The 23549-nt window shown below is 43.6% G+C and overlaps 1 protein-coding gene across 1 annotated transcript in view; it reads right to left on the bottom strand.

The window, feature by feature from the left end:
- slc29a4a (solute carrier family 29 member 4a) overlaps positions 1-23549 on the bottom strand; it is a 141999-nt gene that overhangs the window by 43545 nt on the left and 74905 nt on the right. Inside the window, exons 2-5 of the mRNA XM_041206883.1 lie at positions 18168-18370; positions 11830-11958; positions 9786-9899; positions 2521-2649 (exon numbers count right to left, since the gene is read on the bottom strand). Coding sequence (XP_041062817.1) covers positions 2521-2649; positions 9786-9899; positions 11830-11958; positions 18168-18336 — 541 coding nt within the window. The 5' untranslated portion in view covers positions 18337-18370. The remainder of the gene's footprint in view (positions 1-2520; positions 2650-9785; positions 9900-11829; positions 11959-18167; positions 18371-23549) is intronic.

Raw genomic sequence — 23549 nt, 5'->3', positions numbered from 1 at the left:
TAAATGTATTCAACAATGGACCCTTCACAACCCTCTGGGCAGAGTATTCCAGATATTCACAACCCTTTCAGTGAAGTAATTTCTGCTTATCTCAGTCCTAAATGATCGGCCCCTTATCCTGAGGCTGTGCCCCCATGTTTTAGATTCCCTGACCTGTGGAAACAATCTCTCAGTTTCCACACTATCATTTTGTAGGTTTCCCTCTCATTCTTCTAAACTCCAGAGAATATAAGCCCAATCTACTCAGCCTCTCATCATAGGACAACCCCCTTATCACAGGTATTAATTTAGTGAACCTTCACTGCACTGCCTCCAATGCAAGTAAACCCTTTCTTAAAGGTGGAGACCAAAACAGCACACAGTATTCCAGATGTAGTCTCACCAAAATCCTGTACAACTGTAGCAAGATTCCTTTATTCTTGTACTCCAATCGCTTTGCAATAAAAGCCAAAAGTTACCAAATCACCAGAGTAAATTACCAAATCAATTATGCTGCCATCTTTAGGCAAGGTCATACATAATCAGTCTAATAAACTTCCCTTACTCACTGCCAGTTTCAAATATTGACTTTGATTATTCAACATGTCTATTTTCTATAAGCACAACTTCTATTTATGCCAGGTCCCATGGTACTGCTCAGGGGAAACTTGTAAAGGTGCATTATAGCGCACATTTGTTACAGAGAACAAGATCGCAGATTCTTGGAATGGATACAGCACAGAAGGAGGCCATTCAGCCCATTATGTTCACTCCAGCTCTCTATAAAAAGCAACTTATCTAGTCCCACTCCCTCTCCTTTTCCCTGCGCCATTACACTTTCTTTAACATGCGCTATTTTATTCACGTTCATGGAATAACAAAGTGTCTAATAATAAGGGTAATACCACAGGGATGGTTGCACAGCTTGTGTTACACCACTGTGCTGTAGTAAGAGGTTCCTGTACTTGCGTTGTTAGTTTACTCATTTACCAGTTCCTGAAATCAGCACATTGTCCGATACGTTCTCTGATTCATTCTGCCTCCAAGATATTGTCTCCCTCCAGCCCTACACTTCTTCCTTGCTGCTGAGTTGTTCAGCCTTGTCTTTATCAATGAGTCTCCATTTCCCCAGCACTCTCTTCACTGTCAGTCTCACCTCCAGGTTCCACAGTGTAGAGTCAAGATCATTCAGAGTGTCACAGTCCACAGTGAATCCTGCACTCCAATCACCATGGTCCTCGGAACACCCCACTGGCTCGTGATTTTAGTGATTCATAGGGACAAGAAGAGGCCATTCAGCCCCCTGAGCTATTTTGCCATAGATTATGGTTGCGCTGTATCTTAACTCCATAACCTGGCTTGGCTCTGTAACCCTTAAATGCCCTTGCCTAACAAAGTCCTATTAACCTCAGTTTTGAAATTATCAGCCTCCCTTCCCAGGAAGCAAGTTCTGGATTTCTTCTACCTTTATAAACATTTAAAGATCCTTGCTCTCACTTTCAAATCCCTCAATAGCCTGCCCACCCTATCTCAATAATCTCCTCCAGCCATATAGCTCCACATACAATCTTCCCTCAAGCACTATCCTACTTTCTCCCTACACTATCTGGTATCATCGGCAGCTATTCTTTCAGTCACTATACCTTCAATCTTTGCCCTTTCCCCCCTAAACGCCCCCTTCTCTACTTCCAAAAGCCCTCTGGAAAAAATCTCTCTTTGCACACTGTGGTTTCTCTCCACCAGCAGCCTTACTGTTCCCCTAGCCCTACATTTTTGTTCTCTGCTCAGTGAAGTGTTCATGTGCATGAGGAGAGCTGCAGCAGCACAAGTCATTCCCTTATTCACTCCACGCCTCTTACTTTTTAAATAAACTTTCCATTTTCAAAACATGAAGCGTCCTAGAAAAATATAATTTCTGCACAGTAGCACAGTAGTCCGTTTAATTCCATAATAGCATTGCACAGCACAATGCCACAACTCACATTGCACAGGTTAAAATAAATGACAGCCATAATGTAGCCTGAGGTCTCAGACAAAACCAGAATGAAAGAGATGACAAGCAAAAGAAGTGAGAAGAAATAAAATATGTGGAATATTGGAGAGATGTGCGGGACTGTGCCCTGGTTTTCCATTGCATGGAATGGCAATACTGGCCCCATGCTTCTTCACTGGATTTCTATGATGTGTGCACAAGATTAGGGGAGGTATACAGGGGAAGAGAGGGGAAGAAAGAGAGGGTGAAGCAGGGGTTGGGGGAATAGGGGTGTTCGGAGGAGGAGGAGTGGAGAGGAGGAGAGGGAAGGATGGAGGGAGAGCGAGGGCAGGAGGGCCTGAGGCAGTGAGAACCAGGGGTCATGCTATTTCAAATTTTCTCTTGCACCTCGTGGTCACTTAGAATTAGCACCGGCTGCCTGTCTTTTCCAGCTTCACTCACCTGGGTCTTGTAACAATCTAAAGGAGGTGGAGAAATCACAAACAAGAAAGAGGGAAATTGGTTGCAAATGTGGTGACAGGCAAACATTTACTAAAGTGCAGCCTTACCTGTGCAGCCAAAAGCCACCGTCCCCACTGCTGCCAGATTGATGGCATATGCCTGCTGTACTGTAAAAAGCTCCAGCCAAACATCGCAGATACTCACAAACATAAGGGGTCCCAAAGCAAACAGGTAACCTGTCACCAATCAAACAAATGAAACTCAGTTGCAATCCGACAACCTCATCGCTACCCGTTAATGTTGGAAATTAGTATATTTTCTACTTTTCTCACAATGGTTTCTACAGTGGCTAAAGCTCTGCACCCGGATGCTGAAATAGAACTTTGCCTGATTAAAAAGCGAATATAAACCAGCCAGACATTTCACCCTGGGTACTCTTCAGGCACTCCTTGGCCCACGGAGTAGCCCCTCCCCCACCCCCACCCCCAGGTGACAATGGCTGGCCCCCGCAGCAATGTGCTGCCTGCCTCACCAACACCCCATGCCTGGACATTGTCGGGGCCTGCCTGGTTGGCCCCAGTGCCCCCAGACCCCACTTACCCATTACGCTCTTCCATGGTGTCCTCTTCTGCCAGCTGCAGTCCCCGCAGTGGCCACCGCTCTCAGTGGCTCTGCTTAGCTGCTGATTCTCCGATTGGCCAGCAGCTCCTGGGGATGAGCAGCCATCCTTAATAGGGACAGCAGACCCAATGGCAACCAATTAGTTAAAATGTGGCTGTGGGTTCCACTGAGAGCCAAGGGGGGGGCCCTCGGCTTTCGGACCCATCATTGTGACCCCCTTCACAACAATAAAATTTGTTTATTCTTAAATACTTTTTGCATCTTTGGTTTTTATTTCTCAAAATGCACAGTTGATAACAGCATGAAGGGAACTTTCATTTATATAATGCCTTTCATGCCCTTACGGTGTCCCAAAATGTTTTGCAATCAAGGAGGTAGGTACATGTAGTCACTGTTATAATGTAGCAAAACATAACATTGACTGGGCCTGAGCAGTGATCCATCAGTTAACGTGTCCTTCAGCAGCTCTATATAAATTCAAGCCCTTTCTCTTCAACTAAATGTGGCAGGTACAACACGGTCAGCTAAAGAAACATCCAAGCCACCTAAAAATTGTCAAAAATGCCTCTCTTCCTATTGTAAAAGATCCATTCACAAGTGACCATCTTACACTTTTCCATTTTTTCAGTAATAACTATTGCCAGTCTAACTCAAGCAGATCAATTGCCTTTTATTTTATATTCCGTGGAGAGAGGAACAGCTTCCAGTCTATGGACACCAGTCCATGGCTGCTATGTCACTTTGTTTTTTCAAGTCACACTCCAATGATGGTGGCTGCTTCACTCCGAAATAACAGTCACTGTGATCAACAGGTGAGAGGCAACCTGAGAGAGATAACCTGAACATGTAAATTTCACATTTCTGTAGCACTTGGGAACTATAAGAAGATTTCAAAGTAAACTAAGGAATTGAGAGAAGTGACAAGTGAGAGTGAAAGAGTCAGCAGATGCAACAAGACAGCATCCAGCCTCAATGGCACCTCCCATACTCTCTGAATGAACTGAAGCTCTTATTTAAGAGCAGATCCAGTCATACCAGGTGTCTAAATCGGGGTTGAATTTTCCCGTACCCTGGAGTGTCATAAAAATATAATAATTTTCATAACATTACTGTGATTTATTGTAAAGGTAGGTTAATAGTGGGATTTAGAATGGTTTCTCTGTGTGAGGTTGTGTGTGTGGGGGCGGGGTTTAAATGAATTGCAGACCACTAGTCTGGAGCTTCTGAGTTATCCAAAGAGAAGCAAGGTTTGAAATGCTAAATACGTAAACATAGCCAAAACTTCAGGATGTGAGGTCAGGAACATTTGCATTTTAGATAAACCAGAGTCATGAATTTGAAAGAGATGGTAAGGTGTTACACCTAGCCAACAGAGGCTAAGTCAAACAGTGTGTTTATGTTGATAATATGAGTACTACTGAAAATTTATATTATGAAAAAAGTAAAGTTGCAAAGACATATTGGAACAATGAAATTTATATTAAAAAGGAAGAAACATGTATAACGGAGCTGTGATTATGTGTAAGCAGAAGGAATTCTAAAATCTAACAAGTGTGAAAAGCCTCCAGTACCAAGCTGCTGTCTACAGGAACTGAAGCTAAAAGAATTCACATTGAATATCCCTGGTCCAGGGTATTGTGTGCTTTGCCTGGGTCTGAGGAAATCTATGTTGTTTTACTGTTGCCTTCACGGAGGTGTAACTAGGAGCTAGGTTAATTAGGAGATTTAGGAGTTAGTATAGTAGTAATGTGTAGACCTATGTATGTACTTAAAATCATTTCCTCTATTAATAAAAGTTTAATTTAGTTTTGGAAAAAAAAAACCTCTAAGACTCGGTGGACCTATTACTATTGAATTCAAGGCTTGCAACTTGAAATAAAATTATAAATTGCAAAACAGTTGTGGCAGCTGTTTCAAGTTTCCCTCTGGGATTTGAGAGGCTCAGCATTTACCATCTGCTGTGCCATAACAGGAGACAGGTTTGGAGGTAGTGGGCATGGGAAGTTGAAGGCAATCCAGTCAGATAGCTCCCTAATGCTGTCCTGCCTGTCAATTTTTATTTCCCAAACTAGTTTGGCACTGGGCAGCTTTCCGCTCCCTGAATTGGCTCACCTTTCAGTGCCCTTATTGGCGATTTAGTTAGAATGCTCCGATTGGATAATCAGGGATTCCAGGGACACACGCGATGGATTGGAGTTAAAACGAAATCACTGGCTGTACCAAACTGTATCCATCTGATGGGACTTGGAATATGAAATAAATCGGGGGTAATGGTGCTGGTGATAATTTTTTTGAATGCAACAACGAATTCACCCTATTGGATTGGTTCTTGGGTTTTTCTTTATTCATTCACGGGATGTGGACTTCGCTGGCTAGATCAGCATTTATTGCCCATCCCTACCTTGAGAAGGTGATGGTGAGCTGCCTTCTTGAACTTCTGCAGTCCATGTGGTGTAGGTACACCCACAGTGCTGTTAGGGAGGGAGTTCCAGGATTTTGACCCAGCGACAGTGAAGGAACAGCGGTATATTTCCAAGTCAGATTGGTGAGTGACTTGGAGGGGAACTTCCGGGTGGCGGTGTTCCCATATATCTACTGTCTTTGTCCTTCTAGATGGTAGAGATCATAGGTTTGAAAGGTGCTGTCTAAGGAGGCTTGGTGAGTTCCTGCAGTGCATCTAGTAGATGGTACACACTGCTGCCATTATGTGTCGGTGGTGGAGGGAGTGAATGTTTGTGGATGGGGTGCCAATCAAGTGGGCTGCTTTGACCTGGATGCTTCAAGCTTCTTGAGTGTTGTTGGAGCTGCACTCATCCAAGCAAATGGCACTGCAAAGACTCCATGCAAAGGTCCTACGGAGGGGGAGGGGTTCATTGTGCTGGTGATTTTATGGAGCAACTATAAACACTAAAGTTTGTGGCTTTTTGAACATGAACTTCTTGAAGGGGAAATCACAGCATTGATAATTCTAATGACCTTCATTGAGGGGGAAGAAAATGTACGCCAGAAAATGTCAAAGTGAAGTTATGCTTTTGTCAAGAAACATCACCTTACTTCTCAATTAAATTCCATCTGCTACTTGTCGCCCTGTTCTGCTAGCTTTGTCATGCTATAGGCCATTCACTTTATCCTGACTACCTGCCACTCCTCCAAGTGTGATATCCTTGGCAAATTAAGAAATTTTAATTCATATTCCAAGATCCAAGTCATTTATGTGTAGCAAAGGAGTACCGTTCCTAGCACTGACCGTTCAGGGACACTCCTCCAGCGGAAAGAACAACCATGTACCATGACACACCACTTTCTGTCCTTAAGCTAATTTTTATTATTGAATTTGACACAGGCCCTCCTTTTCCGGAAGGGAATCTGACTGAATGGCCAATCAAGGCACTAAAAGTCGAGCCAATCAAGGCAGTGAAAAGCTGTCCAATGTCAAACTTGTTTGGGGAAGGGAAGCTTGTGTGCCGCCTCCAGATGACTTTCCCAGCGAGGGGAATAGACAGGCTGCTGCAAGGAGGTGGGCAGGTAATGGAGCCAATTAAAATTCCAATCAAGGGCCATTTTCCTCTAGCGCGGCATCTTTCCTGGTATTGTACAGGCCTCCACTGCTGTGACAGGAGCTCGGCTACGGAGCGGAGGCAGCTTCTTGCTGGGAGATTCACAGGCCATGGGTGACTGAATTAACTCAGAGATTCAAGAGCAACTGCAGGCACTCTTGTGGACGGGTCAACCCTTCACCCTCAGGCCCCTCACAATACATTGCCATCTTTCTCACCATGGAAAAAGCCTTTGTGAACCTCTCCCAGCAGAGCTGACATAGGGACATTGCTGCAGTTCCTCAAACAGGCCATCTGTTCCCTGGTTCACCCGCTGTCCTTAATCAGGCAGCGAACAGGGAGGGGGCCAATTATGAGATGGCCTGAGTAAAGTTGCTCCAGCGGGTGCACTGAGATTGTGTGTGGGGCTCGGGACCAGTATACAATCCTGACATCAGGATCCCGACACCCTCGGGAAAATCCAACTCTAGTTGTCCCAAGCCACAGAAGTCATCCTGTGGGAGAAGTGGTCGCCCTTCTAAACCAAAATCCTCTCCGTGTTACTTCAAAATAAATGAATTATCACTATTAACCTGTATTAATCGGACCAACTGGGGAATAGTACAGAGAAATCTCCATCTTCAATATTTAATTGTATAAACACTTTAAAATCAAGAGGGCATCCAGCTGTTCCAGGGCCTGATGGTACGAATTGAATGATTTTTACTTAAATTTTTTTAGTTTCCGATAATTTTTTTCTTTCAGCCATCTTCTCCAATGCCCACTCTCTTTTTCTAGGGCAGTACCAGCCTATTAACCGATAGCTGTCCTTCCAAGGACGATGCACCCATCACTTTTTTTAATTTACTGTAGCATGTGCAAGCACATGACAATGGCATTCCCAATCTCACCGAATAAAGTTGTTTCCTGGTGCTAGCACAGGGAATGATCTTGACAGTGCTCAATCTTATTCCTGCATTAGCACCTTCAACCTCCCCCTCTGACAGCTCAATGGTAATAGTGCTGCCAAGGTCTGCAGGATTTAACCAGACGTTCCAGAACTATCTATAGCCGCATAGCTTGAAAAGAATACTTGATAGACTATAAAGGGCTTTGGAACCTTCTGAGGTCATGAGAGGCATTATAAAAATGCAAGATATCCTTTATTTTGCATTATGAAACGTCTATATCACGTTGTGATCAGAACCTGTTAAAAAATACCAACTGTGCACTTGAGTATTATTGAAAAAAGAGATACACTGTCAAAGCTTTGCGTCTTCCACTGATCAGGACAGGAAGTCTAGTACTGGAGGCTTCAGGCTATGATCTCTGTCAATTGTGAAAGACAGCATGATCTTAAACAGAACAGACTTTGCCTCCAACAGCTCAGTGGTTTGGGACAACTGAACCGATCAAAGCTAAGGCTTTGTTGCATTTGGCAGTTCTTGCTAAGGGGAAGAAAATCAGGATTTTCACTCTTGTTGAAGGACCTTTGCTGGAAAGCTTGTATGTATGGAGGTAAGATCAGGATTGGATGGAGCATATTGTCCTGCTCAGCTAAAAAGCCCTGCCAATTCAGAAGCCATTGCACAAAGGACAGTAGCTTGGACAAGAGCTGTGGGACTAATATCCCAGCACAAGTTACTTCAGAAGAGGACAGCAGAAATGAAAGAACACAAAATCTAAAACAACCACTCTGATTTGTAGACCAACCAAGCAACCAACCACCAGTTAATTCCCCCCCTTATTGATCTTATCCATATCAAAACTTGTGTTGGCTTGGCAATTGGAAGTCACATCCATGATACTCCTGGTATCAAATATTGCCTGTGCACTAACACAATGGAAATCCTTTACAGTAGAGGTGTGTCCTCTCATCATGAGGGTGTAGGCCGTATTGTTGATGCCAGAAGTTGAAGGGTCATGAGAACCCAAAACGTCAACTCTTTTCTTCTCTGCCGATGCTGCCAGACCTGCTGAGTTTTTCCAGGTAATTCTGTTTTTGTTTTGGATTTCCAGCATCCGCAGTTTTTTGTTTTTATATATATATTTACAACTAATTTTAGCCTGGCAAGCCCACCTTAACAGATCATACAGTGCAGAGGACCAGGAGGAGGTCATTCAGCCCCTCAAGTGTATTCTGTCATACAATTAGATCATGGTTGATCTGTATCTTAACTCCATTTCCCTGCCTCACTTCTGTAACACCTTACAACCTTGTCTAACAAAACCCTACTAATCTCAATTTTGAAATTCTCATTTTAATTGCAGCCTCACAGCCCACAATACTAGTGGAGGTGGGATGAGGTCCTTAATTTGCCAAAATGGCCTTAATTGGCCTACGGGAGGGAAGGTCAGTCTCCAACTTCACCACCCCTGTTTTAAATGCCAGGGAGGGGAGGGGGTGCGGTGGGGGTGGGGGTAGTGGAAATCAGGTTCTTCATCCTATGCCTTTTCACCTGATTATACAACCCCTGCCCCTCAGCCTGCTTGCTGGCACGGGGTTGGGGGGGGTGGGGGGGGCGGAAATTAAATTCTGCCCAATGTGTCACCGGATACCATATTAGTTCCATTTATGTCCAACATAAAGCTAAAAGGGATCAAGAGGAGGTAACGCTGAGCTGGGAACTGGATAGAATTCAATGGGGGCCAGAAACATGGGAGCTAAATTGTTTCGCGATTGGCTGAAATTTCCCAGCAGCCCATCAGAAAGACGGTGACAAAATGTTTCAGTGCAGCCGATTCATTTAAAGTGGGATAGGGGCTCCAACAAACTCATTTATTATATAATAACATATATATTATGTATAAATAGATGATTATCCCAAACTAAGACCCTAATATGCTGTAAGAAGTTTTTATTGCGTTACCATAAACACCGCCACCCCCTCCCCATGGCCCAAAGGAAATTGCAGTCCTGTTCACTACGACTCTAAGTGGAGTGAAAAACATACATGTTGTGTAATGGTTCATGTATGAAGGAAGGTTTGTACCCTTCTACGTCTCCGAGCTGTCTGACCTACTCAATGTCTTCACTCACACTAGTTGGTCCCAGTGAAACGCATTGAATGTTATTCGTCATTGTCCTACTAAAAGTATCTCATAAGTGTCCGCCCTCTACTGTAAAATAATGGAAGCGCCTGAGCATCTAGCAAGCATGGTGCTCAGTGCTACAAGTTTGCAGCCATTATGTGCGATAGAGCTTCTGCACTTACCGACAGTGATGCGGGTGTGCAAGCTGAGCAGCTCCACCAAAGCATTGTTTAAAATCACAGCAGCCAAAGCGACAAGGATATATGTGAGACTCATGTCAAACACAATGGATGTCCCTGCAACAGAATGAAAAAGCAGCAGCTGTAAAACCTTTCATCTGCAACTCCCCAACAAATCATAAAACAATCACAAGGCGGATGGTGGAACGTTTTGTTGCTGCGGGATGAAATCTGAGGACGATTGAGATCAATTTTAAACTTGATCATTCTTCTTCCCAAAGTTTATACTTCTAGATGGTGGTTCAGAGAATGGAGGGGAGGGAAAAGAGACAAGAAAGGAGAGAGAAATGGAAAGGATAGAGAGGGAGAGGAAGTCAGAAAGGTGAGTGAAAAAGAGAGATGGAAAGAAAAAGAAAAATAGGAAGTGAGAGAAAAAAGTACAAGAGAGAAAACGAGAAGAAAAAGGTGGAGAAAGGGAAGAGAAAAAATATTAAGTATAAAAACATCATTGTATTTGGATGTTTGATAGCACAAATGCAATGCTAATCTGATTACTTTACCAATATTGGGAACACTAAGAGGTTCTGATTGTGGAATCATGCACAGTAGGAACATACCTCATGAAATTAGAATGGGAGTATTGAAAAGTATGGCTGGGTGCACGATTCACTGATATCGCTTCTGGTGGCAGTGCTGAGGAAGAAAATCTCTTGCATATACTTTCATCCCCAGCATCATGAAAAACAAAACACCATCTAATGGACACATGGCTGAGCATCTCTGATTAAAACTAATCCAAGTGAAGAGGGCACTCAGTAGGGCACATACCTCCACCATTCACTCAACATTATTACAATTGTATAACTCTTTCTTGAGGCTTTTCCCTGCTTGGTCAATGTTCTGTAACTACAAAGCTGGAAAAAGAAATATTTTCATTAAGAGCTTCCATCTCACTGAGGTGGCTTCAGGCCAATCCACATCCAACAACCTGCTCTGAAAATTCCACTCAAATTTTGACAGCTGTGACGAATTCCACCACAGCAGCTAAGACAACCCACAGCATTCTAAAACAATCAACAACATTATGAAAAGATGTCAATTCGCCCTATCTCCCATCCTTAATGGGTCCTTTAAAAAATTCCAGGGGAAAAAGTTTCCCCAAGTTGGGGGGTTGGGGGGGAGTGCAGGAGCGGGCGCGGGCAGGCGTGCCTGCAATCGGGGGCATGCCGCCATTTTACGTGGGCAGGTCAATTAAGGTCCATCCAGCATGATGTCTGCTCAGAAGCGCAATGCGCTCCCTGTGCAGGCTGGGGGGCGGGGAGATTCCCTCAGCCAGGAGTGCACTCTTTCGCGCATCTCCCTGAAGCTAAGTGCTGCCTCAGGGAAATCGGCTCAGAATTAAAATTTTTAACACGAATGATAAAAAAATTTCCTTGACATGTCCCAGGATCCAGATCATCGTCAAAAATTAATCAATTCTTCCTTGAGCCATACCCTATCTGTGCACATGCTTATCATCTGGGGGAGACAGTGGTGTGTTGGTAATGTCACTGGTCTAGTAATCCAGAGGCCCAGGCTAATGCTCTGGGGATCGGTTCAAATCCTACATGGCTGAGCATCTCTGATTAAAATTAATCCAAGTGAAGAGGGCACTCAGTAGGGCACATACCTCCACCATTCACTCAACATTATTACAATTATGTAGCTCTTCCTTGGTGGAATTTGAATTCAATTAATAAATCTGGAATATAAAGCTAGTCTCAATAATGGTGACCATGAAACAATGTCTATTGTTATAAAAACCCATCTGGTTTACTAATGCCCTTCAGGGGAGGAAATCTGCCACCATTACCTGGCCTGGCCTACATGTGACTCCAGATCCACGTAATGTGGTTGGCTCTTAGCTGCCCCCTGAAATGGACTAGCAAGCCACTCAGTTCAAGGGCAATTAGGGATGAGCAATAAATGCTGGCCTTGCCAGCAACGCCAAATCCCATGAAAAAATAGAGAAAAATGATCTCTCTCCCAGTTCCTCCCAAGAATGCACCTGGATATTTTTGGTGTAGATAGTCCACATCTGTAATGAAGCTGTTGTAAGGCAGTAGGAATCCAACTCCAGCCAGAAGCATTGCAAAGTAAATGCCATGATAGCTGTCCTTGGGCTGTGACTCAATGTCTGCAACGTAAAGACATCACAAAAAAACGATTAAAACGCAATCATGAAAGGTTTCCAAAGCAAACTCTATTCTTTAGAAATCCTGACTCAAGATGGCTGATTAGGGTTGCCAACCATCCAGGGTTGGCCTGGAATCTCCAGGAATTGAAGATTAATTTCTAGGACATTGCTGTGTGCAGCACTGGGGAAAAATTATCAGAATATTAAAAAAAGATAGTTTTTTTTGTCATTTTCTTTGAACATTTCTCCTTACCCGATATAAACATGTTGAAAATGGTTTAAAAAAATGGCTGTTAGACTGACAGTCAAGCATCATCCAACTGGGTAATGAGTCCTTTTGCTTTCTAATTGGCGAAGGGAGGCAGTATGTCACAGGGATGAATGTGTTGGCCAACTAATGACTGGAGTGTGGGGGCAAGTCATGTGACAAAATCTCCAGGAATACTTTTAATCACAGTTGGCAACCCTATGGCTGCTACATCTTGTTTGTTCCCTAAACAGGCATGGAGTGGGAGGGTGCAGCGTTGTACCTGTAATTCTCGACTGCTTATTCATGGGGAGGTTGATCCCAGGCACCACCTGGTCATAAGGAAGATACGCACGTGGCCTACTGTCATAGTCAAATTCAGATCTGGATTCAGTTGGATTGGTAACAGTTTGGCAGCCTTTCCGAAGCTGACTATAACACTCCCACCACTACAGCAACTAACTCAGCTTAGACTGGGGATTAACCTGAGACCTTCCTGATGCATGTGGCTCAACACTACAGCCAGTGGCACATTCACTCATGGAGGCAGCTGCTGCGTCTTCCAAGGATAGATTGTTTGCTAGTTTGGATTAATTCCACGTAAGTGGAAAGTAGTATTAGCAGGGAGTGTATCTGGGATGTACACGGAACACAGTTTGAGAGTTTCAGCCCACGTGGACGTTATAGGATGTGCTCCTGCTAAACCCAGCAATGTGTTCCCAGTGAGTCCCACTCCCCACTGGGAGATCCCGATCATCCCCCGACAGCACTTGGGAATTGTCCTGACTGCTTCTGCCTGGTAAACCAGGAGGGAAGATTGCCCATTTTCTGTTTATGGTGTTTCTAGTCAGACCTGTGCTTTCAGAATCACTCACCAGGAAGGAATCCCCTCTGTGATGTACAGGCCAGCACACTCTCACTGCTTGTTGCAAGACAGTGCATCCCCATGCCCCTGTGCCTCCAGCAACCTTCACAAGGCAAACATCTGGGTGAAACATCTGTAGACCGTTGGCAGCCCAGGGCAAATGGGAGTACCAGGCAGTCTGGTATCTCACTTGTGGGCCCTGCACAAAGCCCAGACAAATGCCCATGAAAGTTGCGAACAAACAAATACTTCTTAATGTGCCACAAAGAACAATGCTCCAAACCTACAAGGGTCATCGATGGACTCGATGCCTCCTGGTCCAATGATTCACCAAATTATCTCAAACAGCACATTGTTTCCGGAACGTATGCAGAGCATTCTATCTGATGCTAGGCATTGTGGTCTAGCCTGTACAGTGACCTGCATGTGCTGCTTGCTTTAAATCAAGGAAACCCATTATAAAAACACGCACATATAAATAGTGCTGATGGATTTTCTTTAGAAGTAGATTCCAACCTTTCTGCCCAGGTCTAATGGACTAATGTGGTGTTATTGACTGACTGCTGAGAGAGGTCTCAGACGCTTCACTGCTGGAGCACCAGGGCTTATGTCCATCAAACAAATGGGCAACAAAAGGAATCTCCACTCTCTTGACAGCAGTGACTCACATCAATAATTCAGATAGTTCAGCAAGAAGTGAAGGCTTGAATGTGCTGAATGGGACGATCACAGTGAAGCTGCTGGGCTCCTTTCTGAGGGTGCCCTTTAGGTAGAGTGGCAAAGTTTTATAGAAGGAACATTTCATTAATATCTAGACCAGGCTGCACCATGACTACCACCTGGTGGAAGGGGAAAATGTTCCTATAATATCATCCTGTGCCTTGATGTGCTGGTGGCTTTGTAGGTAAATGCACCATGTGGTGTGACAACAGCCATCCAGATTAGCAGGTCCTAGGATTGATCCCTGATTTGTGTTGAGTCAAGGGACTTCCTGGGTCAGCAGCTGGACCCAGCAGGTGAAAAGAAACACACAGTGACCCCCTCTCCACCCCTCCCCCGCCCCCCCAAATTGGAGGACAGGATGGCGGATTCGGCTTATCCTGCTATGAAGCTTGCAAGAATATTGATATGTTTTTATGCTACTTATATTTCTCATCAAACACAGAACAGCAGTAACGCTTTAAATTGTTTTAAATTGTGTTCTTGAGAAGCCTGCCTCTCAGGTCAGTCATGAGAATTTTGAAGGAGCATGAATTTTAGGATCAAGGACGTTGGGTGGGATTTTACGTTCCCGCTGAGGTCAATGGAGTTTAGAGCGTGTCGCTGCATTTCAAATCGTAACGTGGGCTGTAAACTTCCAGCCACTGTAAAGACAGGCACGTGGAAGTACTGAGCTGAAATGGTTGTTAACATTAAAACACCTTTAAAACACTGGCTTTTCATCATAGCAAGGGACATTGTAAAAGAAAAAACAGTGCTTCAAAATAAAAGGGTGTAATATGTTGCTATACAACATAAGTTTAGACAATAAAGTAAAGCTACAGGTCGGGAAAAGCAGTGATAGGAAGCAGCAATATGGTGTGAAAAGGCATGAGGCCTTCAGCTGTTTGGCAATCTGTTTGAATAATTGGGTAGTCATAAAACACCAGACAATGTTGTATTGCAGGATGCAAACCATAAAAATATGGTGGAAGAAATAACATAATGTTTAAATCATAAAGAAAGACCTTCTTGCTACATTCAAGAAAAGGCTCGGAGAAGTCATTTTTATAGTTCCTCATTAAGTCTATGCACTTGGCAGTTAGATGTAAGCTGAGGTGTGCTGCTCTGGGTGTTTAAGATTTTTTTTTAAATTTATTTTCCCATGGGGTGTGGATATTGCTGGATAGGCCAGCATTCCTTGAGAAGATGGTGGTGAGCCGCCTTCTTGAATTGCTGCAGTCTATGTGGTGTAGGTACACCCACAATGCTGTTAGGAAGGGAGTTCCAGGATTTTGACCCAGTGACAGTGAAGGAACGATGATATATTTACAGATTGGGATGGTAAGTGGCTTGGAGGGGAACCTCCAGGTGGGTGGTGTTCCCTTGCATCTGCTGCCCTTGTCTTTCAAGAGGTCACGGGTTTGGAAGGTTCTGTTGATTAATATTTGGTGGTAATAAATGAAGTGAATTATCAAACATATTACAGTCTCCAGCTTTTCGAATTTGTTAAAAAGGGTAAAGGGCTTATCCATCAGCACCGTACACACAATGAGATACCCAAGTGCTCCACAGGACATCAGAAATAGTGAAAATGGAAGATGTGATCACTAAGTGGATTGTGACAAAGCGCTTTCAGGTGAGGGGAAAGGTGGAGAGGTTAAGCTGAATGCATTGCTCTTGGTAATGGAGCAGTGGGGAGAGGTGTGGAGACCAGACCAGAGTCTGAAAAGGAAAGGGTGATTGGGCTAGAGGATGGAGAGAGGCCACGGAGAGATTTGAAAATGTAAATAAGGATTTTGAGGATAATCCATTGGGGGAAGAAGAACCAATGGAGCGTGGCAAGGCCAAGACAGGAAGATCTATAAGATTGTAAATATGGGTTCCAAATGAGATGCATTAATTGGCTTGTATTCCCTAGATTGTAGAAGATGGAGGAGTGATTTGATTGAGGTGTTTAAAAGGATTTGATAGTGTAGGTAGAGAGAAATTATTTTCTTTGCTGGGAGAACATAATCTTAAAATCAGAGCTAGGCCAGTCAAGACAAAATTAGGAAACAATTTTTCACACAGAAGAGAGTAGAAATCTGAAACTCTTTTCCCTAAAAGGTTGTGGATACCAGGACAATTGGAACTTTCAAGACTGAAACAGATAGGATTTTGTGAGGGAAGGGTATATAGGGATATAGAACAATGGTGGGTAAATGGAATTGAGGTACAGATCAGCCATGTTATAATTGAAGGGGCTGAATGGCCTACACCTGTTCTTGTAAAATGAAGTTTATGTAATTAGAGCTTAGCAAGACTTTAAACTAAATAATGGGTGGAGGGTGCGGGGAAGGGCTCACATGAGTCCAGATCTGTAAAGCTAAAGAGAAGGGACAAGGTAATAATGCAGGGTAGCAATATGGGTAATGACAGGAAAGGACAGAGTGTACAAACATATTACTGCACCAGCAAATATGGTCAGATTAGGGAAAAAGGTTAAAAGACAGAGTTAAAGACTCTTTATCTATATGCAGCATTCATAACAAGGTAGATTAATTGATTGTACAAATAGAAATTAGTGAGTATGATATGATGGCCAATACAGAGGCATGATTACAAAGTGACCATAGATTGGACCCGAATATTCAAGGGTATTTGGTATTTCGGAAGGACAGGAAGAAAGGAAAAGGAAGCGGGGTGGCTGTGTTAAGAAATGATGAGACCAGTACAGTAGTGAGAAATGATCTTGGTTCAGAGGATAAAGATGTAGAATCAGTTTGAGTGGAGATATAGAAAAACAAAGGCAAGAACACAGTAGTGTAGGAGTAGTCATAGCCCCCCATCCCCAGACACTCTAGGGCAGTGTATAAGTCAAGAAATTATGGGGCATGTAAAAAAGGTACTGCAATAATAGTGGGGCTGATCTGTACCTCAATTCCATTTACCCACCATTGTTCTATATCCCTATATACCCTTCCCTCACAAAATCCTATCTGTTTCAGTCTTGAAAGTTCCAATTGTCCTGGTATCCACAACCTTTTAGGGAAAAGAGTTTCAGATTTCTACTCTCTTCTGTGTGAAAAATTGTTTCCTAATTTTGTCTTGACTGGCCTAGCTCTGATTTTAATTTAATTTAAATAGTGGGGGATGAATCAAATTGGCAAAGGTAACCCGAAGAATGAGTTCATAAAGTGTATTTGAGATGGTTCCTCAGAAAAATAGGCTCTGAAACAACCAGGGAACAGGTTTTCAACCTGATAATGTGTCATGGGGGTAGGAGGAGGGTGGTGGGGGGAAGGCAGTTAACTCAGTTAGCCAGGCAGCTACTGTGTGGATCAGATTAGTACCAATAGCACGGGGTTTGATCCCCGTTCTGGCTGTGGTAGATTCAGGACCTGCCTTCTCACCCTACCCATAGCAAAAATCACAGCATTTTACTGTGGTTTGGTGAATAATTGCTAGGGACCTGCCTTCGGGCAGAGAATACAAGAAAATGAATAGTGTGTAATGAAACAGGATTAATTAATGACCTCATGGTAAAGAATCCCCAAGGTAAGAGTAATCATAACAATATAGCATTTCACATTCAGTTTGAGGGTGAGTAATGTGTATCCGAAATTGAAGTCTTAAACTTAAACAAAAGCAATGACAAAGGTATGAAGACAGAGTTAGCTAAAGTAGAATGGGAAAATAAGTTAAAAGGTGAGACTGTAGAGATGCAGTGGCAGATACTTAAGGTGATATTTCATAACTGACACAAAAATATATTCCATTGAGAAAGAAAGACTCTATGAGAAGGATGCACCATCCCTGGCTAACTAAGGAAGTTAAGGATGGTATCAAATTGAAAAAAAAGGACATATAATGTTGCAAAGATTAGTGGTGGTCCAGAAGATTGGAAAAAATTGACAAATAGCAAAGGATGACAAAAAAACGAAGAGGGAGAAATTAAATTACAAGACAAAACTAGCAAGAAACATAAAAAGACAGAGCAAAAGCTTCTACGAGTATATAAAAAGAGAGTAGCTAAAATGAGTGTTGATCCCTTAGAGGGTGAGAATGAGGAATTAATAATGGGAAACAAGAAAATGGCAGAGATTTTGAACAATTATTTTGTATCTTCATGGTCAAACACATAAAAAGCATCCCACCATGGCAGTTGGGAGAAATTTAAATTTAATAAAAAATCTGGAATAAAATGCTAGTCTTATTAATAATCATGAAACTACTGGATTATTGTAAAAACACATCTAGTTCACTAATGCCCTTCTGGAGAGTAAGAAGGTGGCTCACCATCTTCTTGAAAACAACAGGGACAGACAATAAATATTGGTCTTGCCAGTGACACCCACATCCCAAGAATAAATAAAAACAGTGTATACGTGATCACACACACAGAACGGGTATCACCTGGTTCATTGATTATGGACATCCCACTGTCCTGTCTCTGCCGCCCTTTATTCTGTGGCTCTTCCTCCTCTAGTGGGTAGCCATCAAAGCTGAAGTTCATCACCACATTCCCCTCTGGTGTCTGGGTCGGAGTGCCACTCCTGAAACTCTCCGTGCCCAGGGTTGCCATCCTTGACCTTCTTCACCAGAAAGGCAAAAACTTTCTGGTTCCAAAACAAAAAAAATACAATTCTTCAGTCAACTCTTTTAAAATCAGCTACAACTGTGTTCATACAAGCAACTTTGGGGAATGGATAATCTGGTCCAGCAGGCCTGATAGCTAAAGCTCTAGAGCCTGCTGGGAATTTCTGTGGGCGCTCTCCTAAAATTTTCAAGCTTTTATTTCTTCTTTAATTTTTGATCCAAGGGTTGAAATGAAATTAGCTGCAAGTAAATCAGGTCAAATATTAAACTTGCAGTCAAACATGAAAGTCAGATTTACTAAGAAATTCACAGTTAATCATGGTATGTTCAATGGACAGAGAGCAGTGGGTAGAAATATACCTATCTGAAAAAGGAGAGGAACTTGTTTCATGTGGCATGAGTCTTTCTACTCATTCCAGATAAATGACGGGGAGGTAGCAATTACAAATGTTAAAACAGGGCAGGATGTTTGGCCTAACCAGTCCATTGCATCATCCACATGATCAGCAGTCCTGAACCCATTTGCACCCCACCCCATCCCACCCCACCATGTCCAATATCCCTTTCACAGCCACGCCCCCACCCCTCTTCAATCACCTACTTAACCTATACCTAAATGTTGGTGTATACTGGGAATTTCTTCAAGGTTCCCCCCCTCTCCCCTTTCCTGTCCCATCACTGTGAATAGGCAGCATCCATAGTTCAGTTTACTACTTGAGTCAGAAGGTTATGGGTTCTAGCCCAATCTAGCATCTTCAGTTTCTGGTGTGGGTTGACACTTTGAGTATATTACTGAGGGAGCGCTACACAATCAGAGGTGCCATCTTTCGGTTAAGATATGAAACAAAGGCCCCATTTGCTCTGTCAGATGAATGTAAAAGACACCGTGGCACTATTTGAAGAAGTTGTTTCTGGTGTCCTGGTCAACATTTATCCTTCACCTAACATCTAAATCAGATTATTTGGTCCTTATCTCATTGGTGTTTGTAGGAGTTTGCTGTGTATAAATTAGCTGCCGCTTTTCCTACATCATAACAGTGACTACATTTCAAAAGTTTCTTCATTTGCTGTAAAATGCTTTGCAACAGCCTAAGATCATGAAAGGTGCTTTAGTAATGCAGGTTCTTTGTTTTCTCAGCATGAAAGGGGTTCCAGTCAAAGTTGCAATAGCAGAGTGGAGAAGCCATGAGGGAGTCCTCAGCCTCAAAACCCACTACGCTGGACTTGAAAGCAAAGTTAGCATTTTCGGATTCATGCTAAATTTCATGCTAATTTTTTGGAGTTATTCTATAGGAAATTCTCTCCCGGATTGTCCAAGTAGAAGATTCATCTCCAGGGGCTGCTGTTCGACAGCATTTCCCAAACCCATGATCTGCACCTTCTAGAAAGAAAAGAGAGCACCACCACCACCTGTAAGTTCCCCTGCACATCACTCAACATCCTGACCCGGAACTGTAATCACTGTTCCTTCATTGTTGCTGGATCAAAATCTCGGAACTCCCCCTAACAGCGCTGTGGCTGTACCTACACTACACAGATTCCAATCGTTCAAGAAGGCAACTTACCGCCATGTCTCAAGGGAAGTTCGGGATTGGCAAACAAATGCTGGCCTAGCCAGCGATGCCCACATCCTGAGGATGGAAAACAGCTTAAAGGCAAGAATACATTCTCCTCGCTATTCAGACCATGGCACATAACCAGGAGCACCAACAACAATATGCAAACCAGGGGCCCAAGCCAATCCAATGAACAGCTCCAGGTTCATTAAATTTAAATGTACTGTATTGATGGGTTTTGCAAATTCAATGCTGATGAGGATTGAAAACCTCATGTGCCTTTCCCGTATTCCTTTCTCACTGGCTATTTTTAAACCGTGTCCCCTAGTTCTAGTCTCTCCCACAAGGGGAAACATCTTTTCATCATCCACCCTGTCAAGCCCCCTCAGGATCTTACATGTTTCACTAAGATCACCTCTCATTCTTCTAAACTCCAATGGATACAGGCCCAACCTGCCCAACCTTTCCTAAGATAACTACCCCCAACCCCATCCCAGGAATCAATCGAGTGAACTTTCTCTGAATTGCTTCTAAAGAATTCATACCCTTTCTTAAATAAGGAGACTAATACTGTACACATGGTACTGCAGATGTGGTTTCCCCAACAAATAGTAACAATTGAACTTCTTTCAGTTTAAATGCAAAATATTTCCTATTACTGGAAAAACAGCAAATGTAAACACACAGCAAGAGGATTATAGTTTTTTTTTACTTGGAATGTGGGCATCATAGGCAAAGTCAGCATTTATTGCTCATCCCTAGGCCATTTCAAAGTCATCCCACACTTTTGTGGATATAGAGACACAAGCCAGACCAGGTATGGATGGCAGATTTCCTCACCTAAGGGGCATTAGTGAATCAGGTGGTTTTAACAATTGATTGATGGCCATCATCAGACTTTCCATTCCAGCTTTTTATTGAATTTAAATTCCACCATACCACAACACCACCACCTCACCTAAGTACCATACAAACACAAACACAGCAACTAAGAAGCAAATAAAAAAATATTTAAAGGCAAGTTGGGCTACAATAAAATTGAAATGAAGTGCAAGCAAGCATGTCATTCTCAAAGTTTAATTTTGCCATCTATATATAACAGATTCATGCAAACATACGGTTAAGTGTTGCACTTTCTACACTAATTGTAGACAGTCATGCAGATTTATCCTGAAATGTTTACTTTTACATAATTAAAATGAAGGCATAGCTGCTTTTCCTAATTGTAACATAAAATATGCATGGAGAACAGCTGTTTGCAACAGCTTCCCCCACTGTTAATTAGCAAGTGGGAGTCCTTTATTCATTTTAATGAATTTAGTGAGTTCCTATGTTGGACCTAAATAATTATTTATTGATATCCTGTGGTGATGGTATATCTGAACAACTAGTATGGAACAAGTATGAGAAAATCAGCTGCCTCCATACTTCTAAATACATAACATAGCCTGTAGTTTGCAAGTGTTGAAAACTGTTAAAAGTGGCCTTTACTAAGGCATTAAGGATCAGCAACAAAATATCACATCGGATTCTGGGATCTGCGAAACGATGCACCCATTTTTCTCAAGAAAAGTGTGTTTTATTCGTTGTCATGAAGACGTGCTTTATGCCAGATAATGATTTTTAATCCACCAGATGGAAACCGGAATTGAACTTTCAAAAACAGACTTTTCAAAGATACAAGGCAACGGAATTTTCCATGCCCGCTGGCAGCGGGTGTGATACGTGGCATGAGCAGACAATATGGCGTGACCAGTTTCACAATGGCGGGAAGGCAGGTCGCGATTGTCCGCTCCGCCCTCATTGTCATACATCAGCATATCATTATCAGGCCATTCCACTAAGCTGTTGCACCCCCGCTGGATCGTTCGTCCACGTCTGTGGGAAAGCACGCCGACATGTTTCACAACAGCACAGAGGTGATGTTCGCTTGGAGGCCTGCACTTTGGGTGAACTGGAAGTGAGTGAACAGCAACATTCTGCAGAGCTCGCCAGGGTCACCTGTTGCTTTGGGGGCTTCAGGGGCGCCGGGAGGGTTGGGTTAAGTACCACCCTGCCCAACTGGGGGTCGGGGAGGAAGTGGGGGGGGGGGAATCAGCGGGCAAGTGCAGCCCTGCCTCTGAGGCAACTTTTGAGGGTGAGGTGAGCAGGAGGCAGGTGCAACCTTGTCGTTGAATATAGCACACAAGCATTCAGGGTGGAGGGTGTGGGTGAGCCCTGTGACGGGACTTCATGGGGGGGTGCCTTCAGATTCCTCTTCAGAGGTTTCTTCAGAGCTTGATTGGAGGCCCTAGCTCACGCACTCTGTCGGCTGTTTCCCAGATGTGCCTGCGGAAGCAAGGGGAGATAACTAGTGCATGGCAGTGGCCTGTGAAACAGGACACATCACTCACAGCATGGTTGTCTGATGGATGTTGCACTGCTGGATCCTCACTTGGTTGAGCAGCGCAGACCTCACCGTCAGCACAGGACCGGTCCAGATCCTTGCTGGCCAGCTGGATGGCTCTGTTTTCAAAGCCCATGAGGGCCTTGATTTCGGGCATTCCTCCACCAGTCTGTGACCTCTCCCAGTCTGTGACCTCTCCCTGTTGTTGTGTGCCAGCTTGTCCTGCATGAATAGAGATGGAGAAAGTGTAAGCAGGACACCTGCCAGGCCAGATGACAAGCATACAAAAACAAAAAACTGCAGATACTGGAAATCCAAAACAAAAACAGAATTACCTGGAAAAACTCAGCAGGTCTGGCAGCGTCGGCGGAGAAAAGAGTTGACGTTTCGAGTCCTCATGACCCTTCAACAGAACATGTGTTGGTATTGAGAGGTCCCATGTACAGGATGAGGACAATGACGATGAGTGTGAGAGAGTGAATGGTGATGTCCCTTGAACTGGCAGTGAGTGTGGGCCCTGTGGACATTTGTGAGAGTCGAATGATGAGATGAGTGACTTACTCTGGCGGAACGAAGGAGATCATTCATCCTCTTGCAGCACTGGGTGACTGTCCTCTTTTGCAGGGCATTGGCACTGATCACCACTGCCACCGCCTTCCAAGCCAGGTTAGTGCTGTTGCTGTCCATCCTACGGCCAGAATGGGGGGAGAGGACATCCTGGAGGGCCTCTAAGGCATCCAGTCGTTGCTCGAGAGACGTGTTGATGAACATTGGGGCTGCAGTCTTCTTCAGTTTCAGGGCCATGTCATCTGTGCAGTGGCGGTGAGCTGGAAGCACTGAGATTTGTGCTTGTGGCTGGACTTTAAACATGCGCCTCGCGTGATGACAGGTGGACAAATGATAGCCTGATCGCCATGGAAACAGCGTATTTCCCAGGAGTACATAAATAATGAGGCGGGTTCGGGATGATACGGCGTGAGAACCCGCTATTGCAGCCTGCAGGTAAAATGTCATTTTACTCGCCCGCTACCGCACTTAGTGAAAATTTGGGAAAATTCCACCCAGAGACTACAGTGACTTGAACTCACAGTCCAAGATAGCTAACCCCAATTTGTATTACTATTTGGAAAGCAAAATAATGTGGGTGCCGGAGGTCAGAAATAAAAACAGAATACACTGGAAAAACTCAGCAAGTCTGACAGCATCTGTGAAGAGTTTCGAATGCAATATGACTCTTCTTCAGAGGAATATGAATTT

The sequence above is a fragment of the Carcharodon carcharias genome, chromosome 15 (genome assembly GCF_017639515.1).
Source record: "Carcharodon carcharias isolate sCarCar2 chromosome 15, sCarCar2.pri, whole genome shotgun sequence".
Classification (NCBI taxonomy): Eukaryota; Metazoa; Chordata; class Chondrichthyes; order Lamniformes; family Lamnidae; genus Carcharodon; species Carcharodon carcharias.
This window is presented reverse-complemented; position numbering and strand designations above follow the sequence as displayed.